General features: G+C 39.9%; 1 protein-coding gene across 1 annotated transcript in view; it reads right to left on the bottom strand.

Moving 5' to 3' along the window:
- CALCR (calcitonin receptor) overlaps positions 1-13937 on the bottom strand; it is a 77929-nt gene extending 63992 nt beyond the window's left edge. Inside the window, exons 1-3 of the mRNA XM_005228822.3 lie at positions 13890-13937; positions 5203-5356; positions 1159-1269 (exon numbers count right to left, since the gene is read on the bottom strand). Coding sequence (XP_005228879.1) covers positions 1159-1269; positions 5203-5356; positions 13890-13937 — 313 coding nt within the window. The remainder of the gene's footprint in view (positions 1-1158; positions 1270-5202; positions 5357-13889) is intronic.
- Positions 13938-15114: the final 1177 nt, after the last annotated feature.

Here is a 15114-nt window from a genome sequence, read left to right as displayed (position 1 = left end):
AGCTCACTTTCCAGGCATGCAAATCCTTTGATCCAACCTGTCCAACACCTACTTCCACTGGAAAGGGGGAGGTCCCTGAAGCTGGGATGCGGGTTTGAATCCTCTCAGACTGGGGCCGACACTGAAAGTTTCCCACTTTCTGGGTGAAATCTCTAATTGTGGATAGCTTGATTTATAAAGAAGAGAAATATCGATCAATCAGGCTGCTACTGCAAGTGGAATTTAGCAAAATGCATACTGGGTCTGATCCAACCCCGAAACTGTTTCTAAATAGGCAACAAGCTGAACAAAATCAACAGTTTTAGCTAATGGTACTGGGTAATTAATTAACAGCTATGCAATAGCCATGTTTCCTTACTTTCCATTTGGGCACATACATTTTGGTTTAACCTTGTTGTAAATTTTTGGGTTTATATATCCTCCTCCACAAATACTTAGTTTCACAGTTTTTAACTGCAATTGCTACACTGTGTCTATGTCGTATTTAGCACACTGTGGCATCAAGCACCACCTGTAACCAGCATGTCCTGAGCACCTAACTCACAACTGTATCTTTCTTCAAACAATACTTTTTGCGGAGTTACAGTTGTGTCAAATACTTCCTTGTACCCATTTAGCAATACTTCTGTCCTTGATTTTTCCTTTCATTTGTCCTTTTAAATGTTGTTGAATTACTTCTCTTGGTCTGCACGGTTGCTAGTATTCGTATGAAGAATTCAACAAACAACTGAAACTTGGAGACTGAAAGAACATTATGTCTGCTCATCTTCTCCCATAAAATGGTATTTTCCAATAAAAACCAGACAAAGAACATGCTGATACATATTTCATGCACATAAGCATTTTCTCTTAATTATAAAAACTTAGAATGAGGTGCTAAAAATGTTTTGAAATTATAACTAAGTAGTTAATATTTTTATAAACTAAGTTCCATAAATCCACGGGTTATGTTTACATAAATATAAAGACATAAAAATATTTTACAAATTAAAATATATAAATTAGGATACCTGAAAGCTTGATATATTTTAATTTCAGCCAGACTCTTGAGATTTCACAACGTTGCAAAAATGCCACTGGAAACATGCTTCCACTCAATGGCATGAATGTTCTGAAGACCTCCTTCAAAAGATAAGATGATAAAAAGAAATACTGTACCAGTTGGATCAAAGTCTGGAAAATAATCTGGACAATTCTGAGCAGTGATTCTTCCAGCAGGTGTGTCGTCCCAGCACAACCAGCCGTCCCATGTTCGGTTGCAGAACAGACCTGTACATTCAAGAGGAAAGCAGTACTTAATTCAACACGCAATCACTTCTGATCCTGCTCTGTTCCAGCCTCTCAAGCAATATTGCCTTCTGCAGACAATCATGTTTTCTTTTGGCAATAAAACCCCTTGTTAATGCTACACTTTGAGTGGCATTCAGGTGCTACAAGGTACTTGTTTTTTGCTGACCTGATGTTAGTGGTGTTCATTTTACTGGCAAGTAATGCTTTAAAGCCTGTCAAACTGAATTTTGAATTCTGATTCTACAAATTCCTCTTCGTGATCCCCTTCTGTCCTTAGCTACAGAGCACGTACACTGGTGGTACCCAAAGACCTTATAGACATCCACTTTTCATTTCACCTTCTGCTGTTCAGCAGCTCTGAAAATCAAGTCTTTGAAATAGAAAGGTAGGAAGGGCTTGCAGGAATATCCCAGCTAAAAGCAACATTTGCAGAGACAGGTCCCTGTAAAGTTGTTGCCTTGTTCAAGACTACAGGTCGGTGACGTAACTAGAGATCCAGTGAGGCAGGTGCAAGACTGATCTGTAAGAGGTGAACTCTGCCTGGTGATGCCTGGGTAGGCATGCTGTGATCCTGTCCTCATCATGCCCCTTCCGGGAAGGTAGCACTGTCAAGGCTGTGTCCTGTACAAGGACTGTTCCCAGCCCTAGAAAAAACAGCCATACTAGGGAGGCAGAACACAGCTTATTCTCAATTCCTGTTACAGAAGTGTTACATACTGTGGTCCACAGAAAATATGCTACAAGACTGCTTGCTGTAACAATTCCCTGACTCACTGTGGATTTATTCAAGTAACACATTAAAAAAAACCCACCCTTTACTTCTTATTTTCCATTTAAAATCAGTTCGTGTTGGGGAAAAGGTATTTATCATCATGACCATCACGTTAAAAAGAAATACAGCGAGAAGATACATCTTGCCTTTTTTGCTCTAGTCCCAGGGGAGTTGCAGCATTGTTGCTATGATCATGTAGGCTGTTCCTGAATCATATGGAAGGCACCTAACAACCACTGAAAGCTAAAAAAATATGGGCATCTAATTGCTTCTGGTGCTTTTGAAATTATCCATAGTTAAGCTTTCTTGCTTCAGCAAGAAAGCTGTAAAAAGCCACCTGAATTGTTCAAATTTGCACCAATAACTGTTTTTCAAGTCAAAACAGTTGTGGATTAAAAATTGAAAGCATAAAAATTTCCAAATTATTTTTTTCCAGATTAGATGTCTAGCAAAAAAGATATTTTTATGAACACGTCTTCATTAGCTAAGATGTTATGCACATCTATCCTTCTGTTGTCAACTTAAATGTGCAACTTGTTCACTTAATTAACCATCAAAGACTTTTAGGAATCATTTTGTAATATCAAAGAAAAAGAAGAGTAAGAAATGTTTGCAACTTGAGCTTGTATCTGAAAGACAGCGCAGAATGGGGTTGGTAGGACTTTTTAGCTTTAAATCCTTTGTCTTGCATAATAAAGAAAAAAAGTTACCGATGTTGACCTATACACTGTGGAATGTGTCTTTCAAGGTAAGTAACAGGAGATATATATATGCACACATACATCCATAACTATATACACACACATATATAGATACACACATACATGTTTTTTTTAAGTGATGCAGGAAATAAAACAGCATAAATAATAAAACAGAGAAGGAAGAGTTGAACTCTTTGTTGTATTATTTTGTATTTGTTGAATTGTATCACTGGCTAAAAATATCACATTTTGGGACGGACAGGGCGGCTGGGAGTGCCGTGCTGTCCTGGAGGGATGGTCAGGTGTTCCCATGTGCCTGAGCTCCTCATTTCATTATTTCTTCATGACTGAAGGTAATCAATTCTACCTTGAAATGGGCAAGATAAGTGTGTGTACACGGTCCATTACTTTGTCTCTGCTGACACACGCCCACTGTTCATGCCGCCACAGCTCACCTGTATGATACCATCGCTCTGGCTCCTGAGCAGGAGATACTATGCAGTTCCCTGCAGTTCATTGCCATCAGTTTTGCGCCCCAGGATTGTGAAGGACTTAAACTACCTCTGCACCAGTCTACAAGTAGGCTACATTAGGGACTGCAGAGATACCAGGGAAAAATTAGACACATCTTGGCTGGCTCAGTAAAGTTGTACCAGACACTGGGCTTTCCTGGGACGTTCAGTGTTACACTTCACTATTGTTTCTGCTGAAAATGCACAGCTAGCATACTCCTTGAGCTCATGTGTTGGGCTTTCCCAGGAGACACCACTACAGCTGTCCTTTGCATTAAGGGAATTTAAGGGTATTTCCCATATCACCCCATCCTCCCTTTCAAATTTGCAGTCAAGAGCCTTAGAACTTGTCCCCTTCCAACCATTTAAGAAGTGTAAATGTTGAAGGGCTGGTGAAGATCCCATAATTCAGTTGAAAATGCAACTTCAGTAGTGTTGGCGTCATTCCTTAGACACCCATTATCTTCACTCTGGGCTATAAATTAATTAGGTGCATGTTGCTATGAACATAACAGTCCCCAATGGCATCACTTAAATCCAGCTGCCAGTCGAAGGAATGCAAGAACTGCTGTGCTCTGTCTGATGGCTGCAGGTCTGCCACTGCTGTCCTCCTGCGACAACACTGCCCTTGAGAACACTACTGGGAATTTATGTCATGAGACCTATGAATTTCCAGCTCATTCTGGCAAAACACTTCAGCCCTTTGCAACTAACCACACCTGCAAGGTGAAAAAGAAAAGTGAATCCAGTGGAACTATCAAGGGATGCAAAAATCACGTATTTATAGAGCTGGAGACAAAGAGTAATCTGAGCAGACAGTAAGTTATTTCCCCCTCAAGCTCAGCAATTAAAGGCTTTTTTATGTCTGAAACATGATGCTGTCTATTCCATAACCCCGTTTAAATATTTGTGGGGTTTCCCCATTATTGGTCTGAATGAAAAACTATTTGAAGGAATGGGAATCTCTACATTCATTCCAAAACATGTCTGCATCAAGTCCTGAGTATCTTAACATCTAATTATTCTTTGAGTCTTACAGAGCCCAGTAAAATCTTTGTGTTAAAGGGCTGTGGAAATGTCTTTGTTCTTATATTACAAAAAAAATCCCAGACTATCTTCACCCCATCTACTAGGTTGGATTTTTTTAATAATGATTTTTTAATATAGTTTCTCTTTTAAACTGTGCCCTCATTTCTCTGCTCTTTACTTGCATCCCCAGATTGTCTCAAATATTTTTTCTCTAGCCTCCTCATAACTTCCTCCATATTTTCTGTGAGAAAAGTGACCAGAATGCTCAGTCCCAGCCAGAAAAGCTGCTTCATTTATACTGTGCTACTGTAGCACCGCTATTATTTGACATTTTCCTTTCTATTAATGTTAATATATGCCTTGTATTCAGTAAAGATGCATGCTTAGTGCTTTCTAAACCTCTTTTTGCTATTGTTACTGCTGAATATAGAATTCTTGAAACACCTGCGTTGGTACAGAGCATGACAGCTATCATCCGATACACAAATGACAGAAGAACAAAACAGTAAGCAGAACAAACAGAGCAACATTTATGTTGAAGAGAGCAATGTTCACAATCAGGTCTTTGTGTAAGCTTGCTGAAAGTTTCTGGAGAATGCCATTCCCTAAGCAAGAACAGGAGAAACTCAAGCAGCGAAGCACTGAGCCATAAATGTAGATTATGGAGGTACCGTCTGCACGGGGAGGAAAGAAAAGCTGTTAATTCCCTAGGCTTGTTCCAGCCTTTTTTATTTCTTTACACTTAAGAGGATGCTAAGTGTGAATTTGATGACTGCTAACAGGAAGGAAACTGCACCCCAAGGAAGACTACACATTAGTATACAGAAGTAAATGTTTCTTTATAGCTATATAAGCAAGCATGGCAATATACAAACAGATTTTTTAAAATCTTTTTTACCTTTTTTCTTATATGGAGGAGCTCTGTTCATCCTTTCATAGCATTTGAACTGTGAATCTATTATCTTCTGCCGTATGACTGAATTTTCAGTTACTACAGGCTCTACTGTAGGATCAGTATAATTTACAGTAGAAGAAAGACTTGGAACCATTCTCTGCACAGAAAGGAAAAACCGTTAGTACAAGCGAATAAACGAGGAGGATAAAATTAAAAAAGTAAGGATCAGAAATCTCTGTTATGCATTCTTCAAAGGCCTTTTATTTGCACATATGTTTAGCATTATGATGGGCCTTATACTGCTTGCGAAGTAAATGCTGAGTTTTCACTAGTTTACCTCACTATAAACAGGATTTTAACCAAGCCCTTTTTCTTGACAAAAGAAAGGACCATTAAATACTTGATAGAGTCTTCAAAAAATCTTTTCCTTTAGTGATCTGCAAAAAAGATTTTGTATCTTCCCAAAGTTACACCCATGTATTTCTGCTCACTCATGCTGATTTCTCTCCAACTACCCAGACAAAATACCTCAGTGCCACAGCCTCAAAACTGTTCATTTCATGTTTTATGTCACCTGCTTTGAGCTTCTTCAACTGTTAAGGTCACAGAAACACAGGGCAGAGAGTTTAAACCTCACTACCTGGCCTTAGCTCCTAGTTAACTGCCTAAGCAAGGTGTCCCTAAATTTGAGAGTCTGAGTAACAAGGTCCTCTTTGATCAAGTGGCATCTTCTGACTTCTCCCACTCTGAGCTGCCTGCAGGGGAAAGGGAAGGATCATCACCTCTGGAAGAGAGGTCAGTCATAGTTTTTTTCATTCACCCACCTATCCATCCCTCTGTTGCACTGCCCAGGTCTGTGAGCCAGAGCGCAAATGAAAGCGTGGAGCTTTAGTTAATTCTGTTCTGCCTTAATCCTGTATCAGGACACTTCTGTGCATGAAGGTGATAGGAAAGGATTAGTTCCTCTGCTTCCCCAAGCAAAAGCAATGCTGCTGTGGCACTTTCCTTGTATGACCGTCGATTTTTCCCTATACTAAACAATACTAAAGGCATCACAAACACACACAGAGTCATTTACAGGCTCCCTCAAAACTTATGACTCACACAAACATACAATCTTGACATTTTTAGCAGCAAATACGAGTACACACATCTTTAAGCAAGCTTTTGTAGATGTTCAAACTGAAAACATGACAGTTCAAATATAAGGTTACTTCTTACACTTTTGCTTCCCTTTTCCATAATTGCACATAACAAGCAAATCCATCTCATTAATACATTACGCTTTTCCCATTTGCACAACTAAAACATCTTGGTAAAATATTCAGCAAAACCACAGTATGTTTGATGTAGTTGAAACTAAAAAAAGTTGTTACTTTATCCCGATATTTCTGTGCCATGTCAGTTTAGTCATTTTATACTCTTATATCTAATCAATCATTTTTTTCTTAATCTCATCTCTTTTTATACAAACATTTTCATTTTCAACTGTATACAGCTACTATCTGAAGACTAGAGGACAGTGAAGGCAGTTTATCTCGTGGCACTTAAATAGTTACTTAGGATGGGAGGAATAAGAAAGATATCTTCTGACAAACAATTTTATATAAACTTATGTGTATGTATGTACACACACAAAGATATACTTAGACAGTAAAGCCATTTGGAACATTTCAACTGGCCATCCAAGTTAAAAATTACTCATCTAGAAAGCCAGAACAGGACCCACAGAAGCACAGCCAAACATCGCAGATCCCTCACTTACAAAAAGATTAAAGGGAATAGCTGGAGTCCATGAGGACCATTTTAAAACCAACTAAGCAATATCTGAAATCCAGCATGTAGCGTAGGAAAGTGTAGATGACGTTCTTCAGATACCCTCAGGCCTGTCTTAGACCTTCGTGTCCATGTATTGCCACAGGCTTTGGCACTTCTCTGAAGTGATTCACAGACACTCCATGCTTTCCCCTCCCGCTTCTTATTTTGAATAATACCTCAGTTCCAAGATGTTTTTATTCAAGACAGGAATAATGGCATCATCAAAGAAACCTAGTGGGCCTTCCCTGGCATTGCCTCTGTTCCTGGTGATTCCTCTGTTACTCTGGGCCAATTTGGGAACACACCCGCATTTTTAAAGAATAACCATCTGAGTATGCCTGGAAAACATCACCAATTTTCCTTGCCCTGAAACAATGCTTTTATTTCAAGTGGTTTTTTTCTTTTAAGAAGGAGATGATCTGTTTTTTACATCTGTTTGACGAAACAAGATCAAAATCATTTCACACTGACAGAGACCAGAAAGACTGGTGTCACAGGTCATAAATACTGATGCAGTTTCATTTGCTTTATCTGTACAGAATAAAGCACACCACAGATATGCAAGAATTAGCAAGTGCCAGCTACAAAGATAGAAACTGTAGAAATTGTTCAGTTCTTCAGAACATCTTTCCCCTATTCTAACTTTTTTTGGAGACTCTTTTATACACCATTTTTAAAAGGACAGACAATTCCCCAAAGATTGCATAGTACAGAAACATCAAAGCTGAAATAAAAAGATATCCCTTCAGAAAAGGAATGCTCTATTCACATCTTTTAACTGGTGAAGATGTTAACAGTTTGTAACTAGGGATGACAATTTTGGGGGTGTAAGATACAATTCAGACACCAAAGACACCTTAAACTTAAAGGTCAGTTTCATAACTTGTTGTAAGGGATTAATCCAACTCCTGAAGTAGTCAGCTCTTGTTGGGTACAGGTTAATGAGAACATTTTAATATTGGGATGCAGAGAGCACCTGCGGTGGTGGATAGGATAAACGTCCTGGATTTAAAGTGCTCAAGCATGTTACCAGAACTGCTCATTCTACTGCCTCTGCACAAGGCAATCACTGCCCAGCTGAAATTGCCAGCAAAATTTGTGTTGCCCACATTTGGCCAGGAATTCAATCGGAGTGATTAAAAATATGGATGACACTCTGTCACTAAAGCTCAATGGAAATCACTTCATCAGTAGAAATCACTTAACGGCCTACAGCAAATCTGAAGCAAGTTTGGATAAAAACCTGGAATGGTAATATTAGATTACAGCTGTCTCTTAAATTATGTAAATTTTTTTGTTTTTACCAAACACAAAGATTCAGATTTTCAAAGTTAGTTGCACAAAAATCTTTCCAGGCACTTCTGATGTAATCAAATTGCTTGTTTATGAAATCAGATTAAGGGATTATACGTAGGTGTGTTACTGGCATTACTCACCTCTTATATGTACGCTTTGAATACTCTGAATGTACTCTTCCCTTTGACAGCTATTACTCATTGCTAGTTGCCTAGATTTGAAAAAGCTAGCTATGGAAGTCTGAACAATCTTTGCTTTCACCTTAAAATCAGATGACCATTTCAGCAACTAATGAAAAGTTTGATTTGGTGGCTTGCTGGAGGATGAGCAGTAACAGCTCTGCTTGCAATGCTGGTGTTTTCTACCATGCACAGGAGAATCACATACCCACCCCCACGCTGGGACTCAGAGCCTAACGCCTGGCCTCCCTGAAGTCAGTTCAGTGGGCTGATGATCCAGCCTGATATTCCTGGGGCTCAGTCAGACTAAAATCTTGGTACAGTTTGTGATGTCAGATATTATTTGTTTTAGTCTTGCACTTGTTACCACAGAGGTCAGGAAAGGGCAAATGGGCCAGAAAAATCTTGGCCATTATTCTTTTATCTGAAGCAGCAGGAGCTTGGGCATAGCTACACAGGATGGAAAGCTCAGTGCACACCATGCTAATGAGGGGCTGGGGGTGTCCCACGAGTCTCTGTGTCTGTCTGCTCACTATCATGAAATTAAGGATTAGGAATCATCTCTGCTACTACATTTTAATCTGATTATATTAGATTAAAATTGTTTTATATACAGTATAAAAATGATTATATCTAGTTACTTTAGGAATTAAGTTTTAAAACATGTTTTCACCATAAAAAAGCCAAGATTAAATAACTTTCACCTGGTTACTACCTATGGTATTGAAGAAATTTTGAGTGTTCAGAGTCCGTTACTGCACATTAAAAACCCTTCCCATCTATCCATCAGTTACTTCAGATGGAAATACAAATGATGTTGATACAATAAAGGAATGCCTCATTCATTTATAAACATTCTTTATTAAAGAGATAAATAATTCACAACTTAATAATCAGGATGTGTTCATAACCTGAAAATGATTGGTATGATTTCTTCAGAAGAAAACTGTTTAAGTGATGTCCCATGTAGCAGTTTAGCAGCCGTACATATGATGTCACTCCTAAAAGTCCAAGTAAATGACGTCATACATACGACCACCAAGCCACCACGTGACAAATTACTGTTATAAGAAAATGAATTATCATTACAAAGAGAAAAAACAGGCTGCTGGGAATGCTGAAGTTCACTTTATACCTAGAATTAATAAAATAATCTAGAGAAAGCAATTTGGCTTCATTATTAAACTATCAAAAGGAACAAATAGTGCCCCAGTTTCTGTAAGGAAGACACACCTGCTATTAACCTGTGAAAGATTGTGCCCATTTCCGCAAGAAAGAATCAGATAAAACAAGCACAAAATTCCTTTTTCCCACAAAATATTGGGACATGATCAACAAGCAACCCCAAATATTTTTCTTCCCCATCAAGGACCGTAAAGTACACTAACTGTTGACTATAGATGACATTTAGGAATAGAAGGTATTTCGTAGCTTCCTTTGCTTTTGTTTTTTCCCCTCCTTCCACTAAACACAGTAATTTTGCAACATTTATTGTTGAGCTATTTCAGATTCTGGATGCTCCAACTGTTATTCATTTCAATAGCTCAAAAATTCATTTGGTACAATTCTTTGAAAACTGCAATGTGTAGTCACCACTTTGTGGGTCGCTAAACTCCTATTCTTCAATACATCATATCTTTGAGCAAGAGCTTAGCATGACTTACACTGGTTGCAGAGCACCTCGTACTTTGATTACATTTGAACTACTTTTCACAGCTGCTAGTGTTAGAAAAGATAACAACTGCGATCCCTTAGGAAGGTCCTTAGTGCATGGTATTCTGTTAACATGGGAATAATTTCTTATGCATCACAAATGCCCTAAGAAACAGTAGACAATTTATTTGGGGAAATACCTCAACATGACATGTTTTACTTAACCACTGAATGTTAAAATTTTCCCATACTCAATTGCTGTTGAAGCAGGATGGAAATTATCTCATAGCGAGATCCCATACAATTTATTTTGCAGATTTTGGCAGTTGTTGAATGAGATTATCAGCCACAGTAGATGAAGACAAGGCACTTGTAATGAAAAACAACTCAAAAACTTACAGTTCTGTTCCATTGCTTGCAGGATTTGCTCACACAAGGAAGCTCTACTCCCAGGGTAGCCTGATGCAAACTGCAGGCTTAAAGGAAGGCTGCAGAATTCTTCATAGATGTTTGCTTGCAGCTCTGATTATCATCTTGTGAGAGACCTCTTTAGGGCTATAAGCTGCATAGCGACATTCTTATGTGTTTAAAAAGCAAAGAGGGAGACAAAAACTCCTGATCACCCCTGAAACTGGGTGAATAGAACAGAATACAGTATTCCTTTCCTTCTTGGGAAGCCATGAGCAGCTTGAGTCTCAAATTCTCCCACTAATTCTCACCACATTAAAACATCAGCAGCTTGCTTTCCTGAGATTTACTTGTGTGAAAAAAGCTCCAGAACTTGCAAGTCCACTTCCTTACGACTTGAAGCAACACATAGTTACAAAGGCAAATGCACACTTCAGAACAACAGCTTTCAAAGGCATGGTCTCAGGTGATGAGACCCAAGGGGATCTTATCATCCAAGGCAGGGGAAGCCCCCGGGCTCCCAGCAGTGCACGACAACGAGCAAGGCTCTGACGAAGCATGCCACAGGAGCCTGTGACAAATCTTCAGCAGCAATTCTGGCCCACCTATGGGTGGGATCTGCTTTCATCCAGATGGTGGAAGAGCCACTGTCTAAGCAGTAAAAGGCTTGTGCTTACAGTACCTGCATGGACATGAGTTTTAGAGATTTGTGATGAGAGTGGCTGAGGTGAGCAGGTGGCAGGATCCCAGGGGAGAACATGGACGCAACACCCCACTGGTCCATATTGCACTCCTGGCTGCGAGGATCAAATCTTACACCACGAGCAGTGCCCTCACCATGGTGGCAAATGTTTTACTAATTGGCTTCTGGAGACTTGAACCTACTACTGCAACTGTGTTCCAAAATGTGACAGTTTGTGCAGTTACCAAAAATTACATTTAGGTTTTCACATAAATTTACATGTTTTGTGAATGGGAATTATTCACAAGCCTTTCAGGAGCTAACACAATGTACCAGACTCTGTATAGCTTAGTGACTGAGGCTTGGTAACAATTTAACAGATTTGGACTTAATTTGTACAATTTGTTTTTTACTCAAAATGCATTTATTTTAAAATACAATCTTGGTCTAATGGACATAATTGAATAATAGTGTGGTCTTCAGCTGCAGCATTCATTTTGTCCTACTGTGCACTTTGTGGTTGGCTCAGGACAAGAAGACTGGAATACATAAGAAACACTACTCCATCAATCCTCATTTACAGGGCAAGTCCAAACTACCATCTGCAGGCACTAGATGATGATTCTTACCTGACAAAACTGTGCAGAGAGTAGAACTCCCTTTTCTTAACCTGCAAAGCTGATCAGTCACACAGGAAGGGACCCAAGCTTGTTCCCTCCTCCTCATTCTCTGCAGCCCCTGGACACACTGGGCCGACTCTCCATCTTTCTTCTGGAGAGAAATGTGCAGAGGGGGATGAACTAACTGCTCCAGTGCACAGGGGCTCATGTACTTGAGGAAACAAGTGTCAATCACATTCTGTGGCTCTCAGTAATTACCAAAAACTAGACAGCATCAGCAATAAACTAGGAAATGACACAGTTCTATTTTCCAACAGAATTCACTTTGAATTGTAGAGGACTACCTGGTGATGTATTATTGTGCATCCAAAAGCAAGGGAAGCCATCAAAGAGGAAGACAATAAGGAGTTTTATTTCTGAATTAGGTTTTGGAGCAACTGGTGCTTTATTTTGTTTGACATGTGAGTTATTATGGAACTGTACACAAAATAGTGAAGTGCTATTTATTCTATGCAAAAAATGACAAAGGTAAGAGATGGGTTTTTTATCAGAAGGTACTGAAACCCCTTGGTGACAAGCCTAAAGGGGACTGTGGGGAGGGGGTGTCTACGGACACCATGTAACTAGGGTCTACGACAAAATATTCAAGGAGAGATATGGGATGAATCTGGGGAAGTCTTCTGCAAAGCACTGATGACATACACAGGGAAGAGTGCACTCCAGCACTGCAAGGGAGTCACAGCTACCCCAAGAAAAGGGATTTCAGGTAAAAAGCACGCCCTTCTCAACTCAATTGAGTTGAGAACTCAAACTCAACTCAAAGAAGTCGTGACCATTGCAGGGGGATTGGAAACCACAGTGGGGCAAATGGCATAGGCAGAGAGCCTGGAGCCCAGAGGAGAAAGCAAGGACCTCAACAGGTTGTGCTGTTTTGCAACAGCTTGCAGCCACCAGTTGGAAGCACAGGACATGGACAAAAGGATGACAGTAAACCATCAGCAAAGAAATATCTGGAGATGGTTTGTGGGGTGAATAAATAACATGAATGGGATCACAAACCACTTTACTATTTCTTCCTTTACCTCCACCAGTAGCTGACATGCAAGTCCCAGGGGCTCATGGCTCTGGGAACCAAGGGGTGATTGGAAAAAACAACCGAGTGGAAACAGTCTTTTTGGAAGAGAAAGAAAATCACCCTTTCCTCATTACAGACCACAAATGAAATGTAAAAAAATGAATGTTTTCTACCAGCTACAGGTGGGGAAATTTTTGGAAAAGTGCTTGATGCCAAATATTTTGTATTTGATCTAACAGCAGTGTTCTGGAAAGTGTCAAGGAAACAGAGCTTGTTGACTGTTCTGTAACTGAGGCTCTGGGCAGTAGTCTCATTTCTGACTACCTGTAAAGTCTACAATTTTATGATAATTGCTAATAATTGAGGTTTCACAAGTAGAGAACAGAGGAAGCATCCAACTTACATGTAAGGTATTTAGTCAGGCAGAAATGAATATTACATATTTAGAATATCAGCTACTCAGCCATGTCACATACATTGCAATAACTGTAATATTGATATTAAACAGTTGAAAATAGCATTTGAAATTACTATCTAAACTTTATACTGTTATTTTCCATTTCAGTTGCTTTGCTAATAGCAGAGTACCTATAAGTAATTGTGGATTTTTACTGTTTAAGTCATTTTAAGTCACACAACAACATTAAGGAAGTTTTAAAACACCTAAGTTTCCATATCACTGATACCTTGTAGCTTGTAAAAAGAGAGAAATGAAAAATCACATGCATTACCTTCTTCAGGCTTGATGTTATGTCTCACCAAGAAACAACGGTATCAAGTTCAAATTTTTATGATATATTTTACTTAGAAGCTTTATTAACCTTATTTTGAAATGTACCAGTAAGGGAACTCATTCTTCACCTGTGCAGTACAACAAATATAACTACTCATTTTTCTGAATATCATCACAAGTTTAAATTTGGTAGGTGTCATGAGCAGTTCAGTTTTCTCATACTTACAGTTAGAAGGATTATCAGTAAGAAGCAACTGTGGGTTGTTTTTCTCATTGTGGAGTCTTCCTGGAGAGACACGTTGTAGCTGACCCTTTTGGGAATTAAACAACAAAAACAAAAGCAGTGTTAGACTTTTATATCTGTTAAAATTCCTTGTCTTTGTGTATGAGCATCTTTTCAGACTTGAAGCGGACTCTGGGCGTACACAAGACTGGAGGTACACGCACATGTTAGGCTTCACTGAAGGCTTGTATGCTTTTAATTTGGTCTCCTCTATGGACCTCTGGTGGTGAGTTCAGCTGATGCAGGGTCCAGCTCCATGTTACTGTACCACCACCAGCAGATCTGGGTTAAGCTCTCTGCCTTTGCCACCTGAGGCTACCTTGATTGTCCTGATTCAGCTGTTCTAACCTACACATATGGCTGCAGACCCATGAAGATTTTTGGTATTTTTAAAATAACCTAAAAACCCCAGGAAGATCCAATTTGCAGATAAACATAATGGCAGTTAAAGGTGTATTTAAGGGGCAAGAGAAAGTCAGAGGTTGGGTAACCTCCACCCAGGTGAGCAAGCGTGGCAGGAAAAGAGAGAAACTGGGACTGCCACTGCAGGATCAGCCACTCCCCACTGTGGCTAGCTTGGCCAGGCTGCACATAGACACACTGTGTAACCCTCAGGCCATTGAGAACAACTGCTTCAGCTGCACAAAGTAGTGGACAGGTGTTGCAGCACTCTCAAGACTAGCCAGCTACAACAAGGCTTTTACCACCCCATACCAGGTTAACTTCAATAAGTAGCTCCCACGCCTTGCCCCAGCACAGCCACCAATCCCACACAAGGTTTCAACAGTTCATCTACTATCCGTGCTGTTTCTTCAGGCCATCCCACCCTGCTTCTTGCCTCTGCTGCATCTGGATTCTCCTTTCTCCAGGCTCCTCTTCCAGCCAACCTCTCCTCATCCAGGCCCCCTTCTTCTCCCAGGGCCTCTCCTATATCCAGAGGACTCACCCTACTTCCTCCAAATCTCTCTTCACCCAGAGCTCCTCTGCCATACCCTTAGAGCTATTTAACTACTTTGCAGGAACCAGCCCCAGCTGCACCTTATCCACATCAGCCAACCCACCGCCCCTGAAGCCAGCCCACAGCTGTATATTGTCAATGACAATTAACCTGACTTCATTCCTCTAGAATTCCTCTACAGAGAGGCAGAGCATGGACACCACCCCACAG

Source organism: Falco peregrinus, chromosome 5 (genome assembly GCF_023634155.1).
Source record: "Falco peregrinus isolate bFalPer1 chromosome 5, bFalPer1.pri, whole genome shotgun sequence".
Taxonomy (NCBI): Eukaryota; Metazoa; Chordata; class Aves; order Falconiformes; family Falconidae; genus Falco; species Falco peregrinus.
The sequence above is the reverse complement of the archived record's forward strand: the minus strand, read 5'-3'. Positions and strand labels throughout refer to the sequence as shown.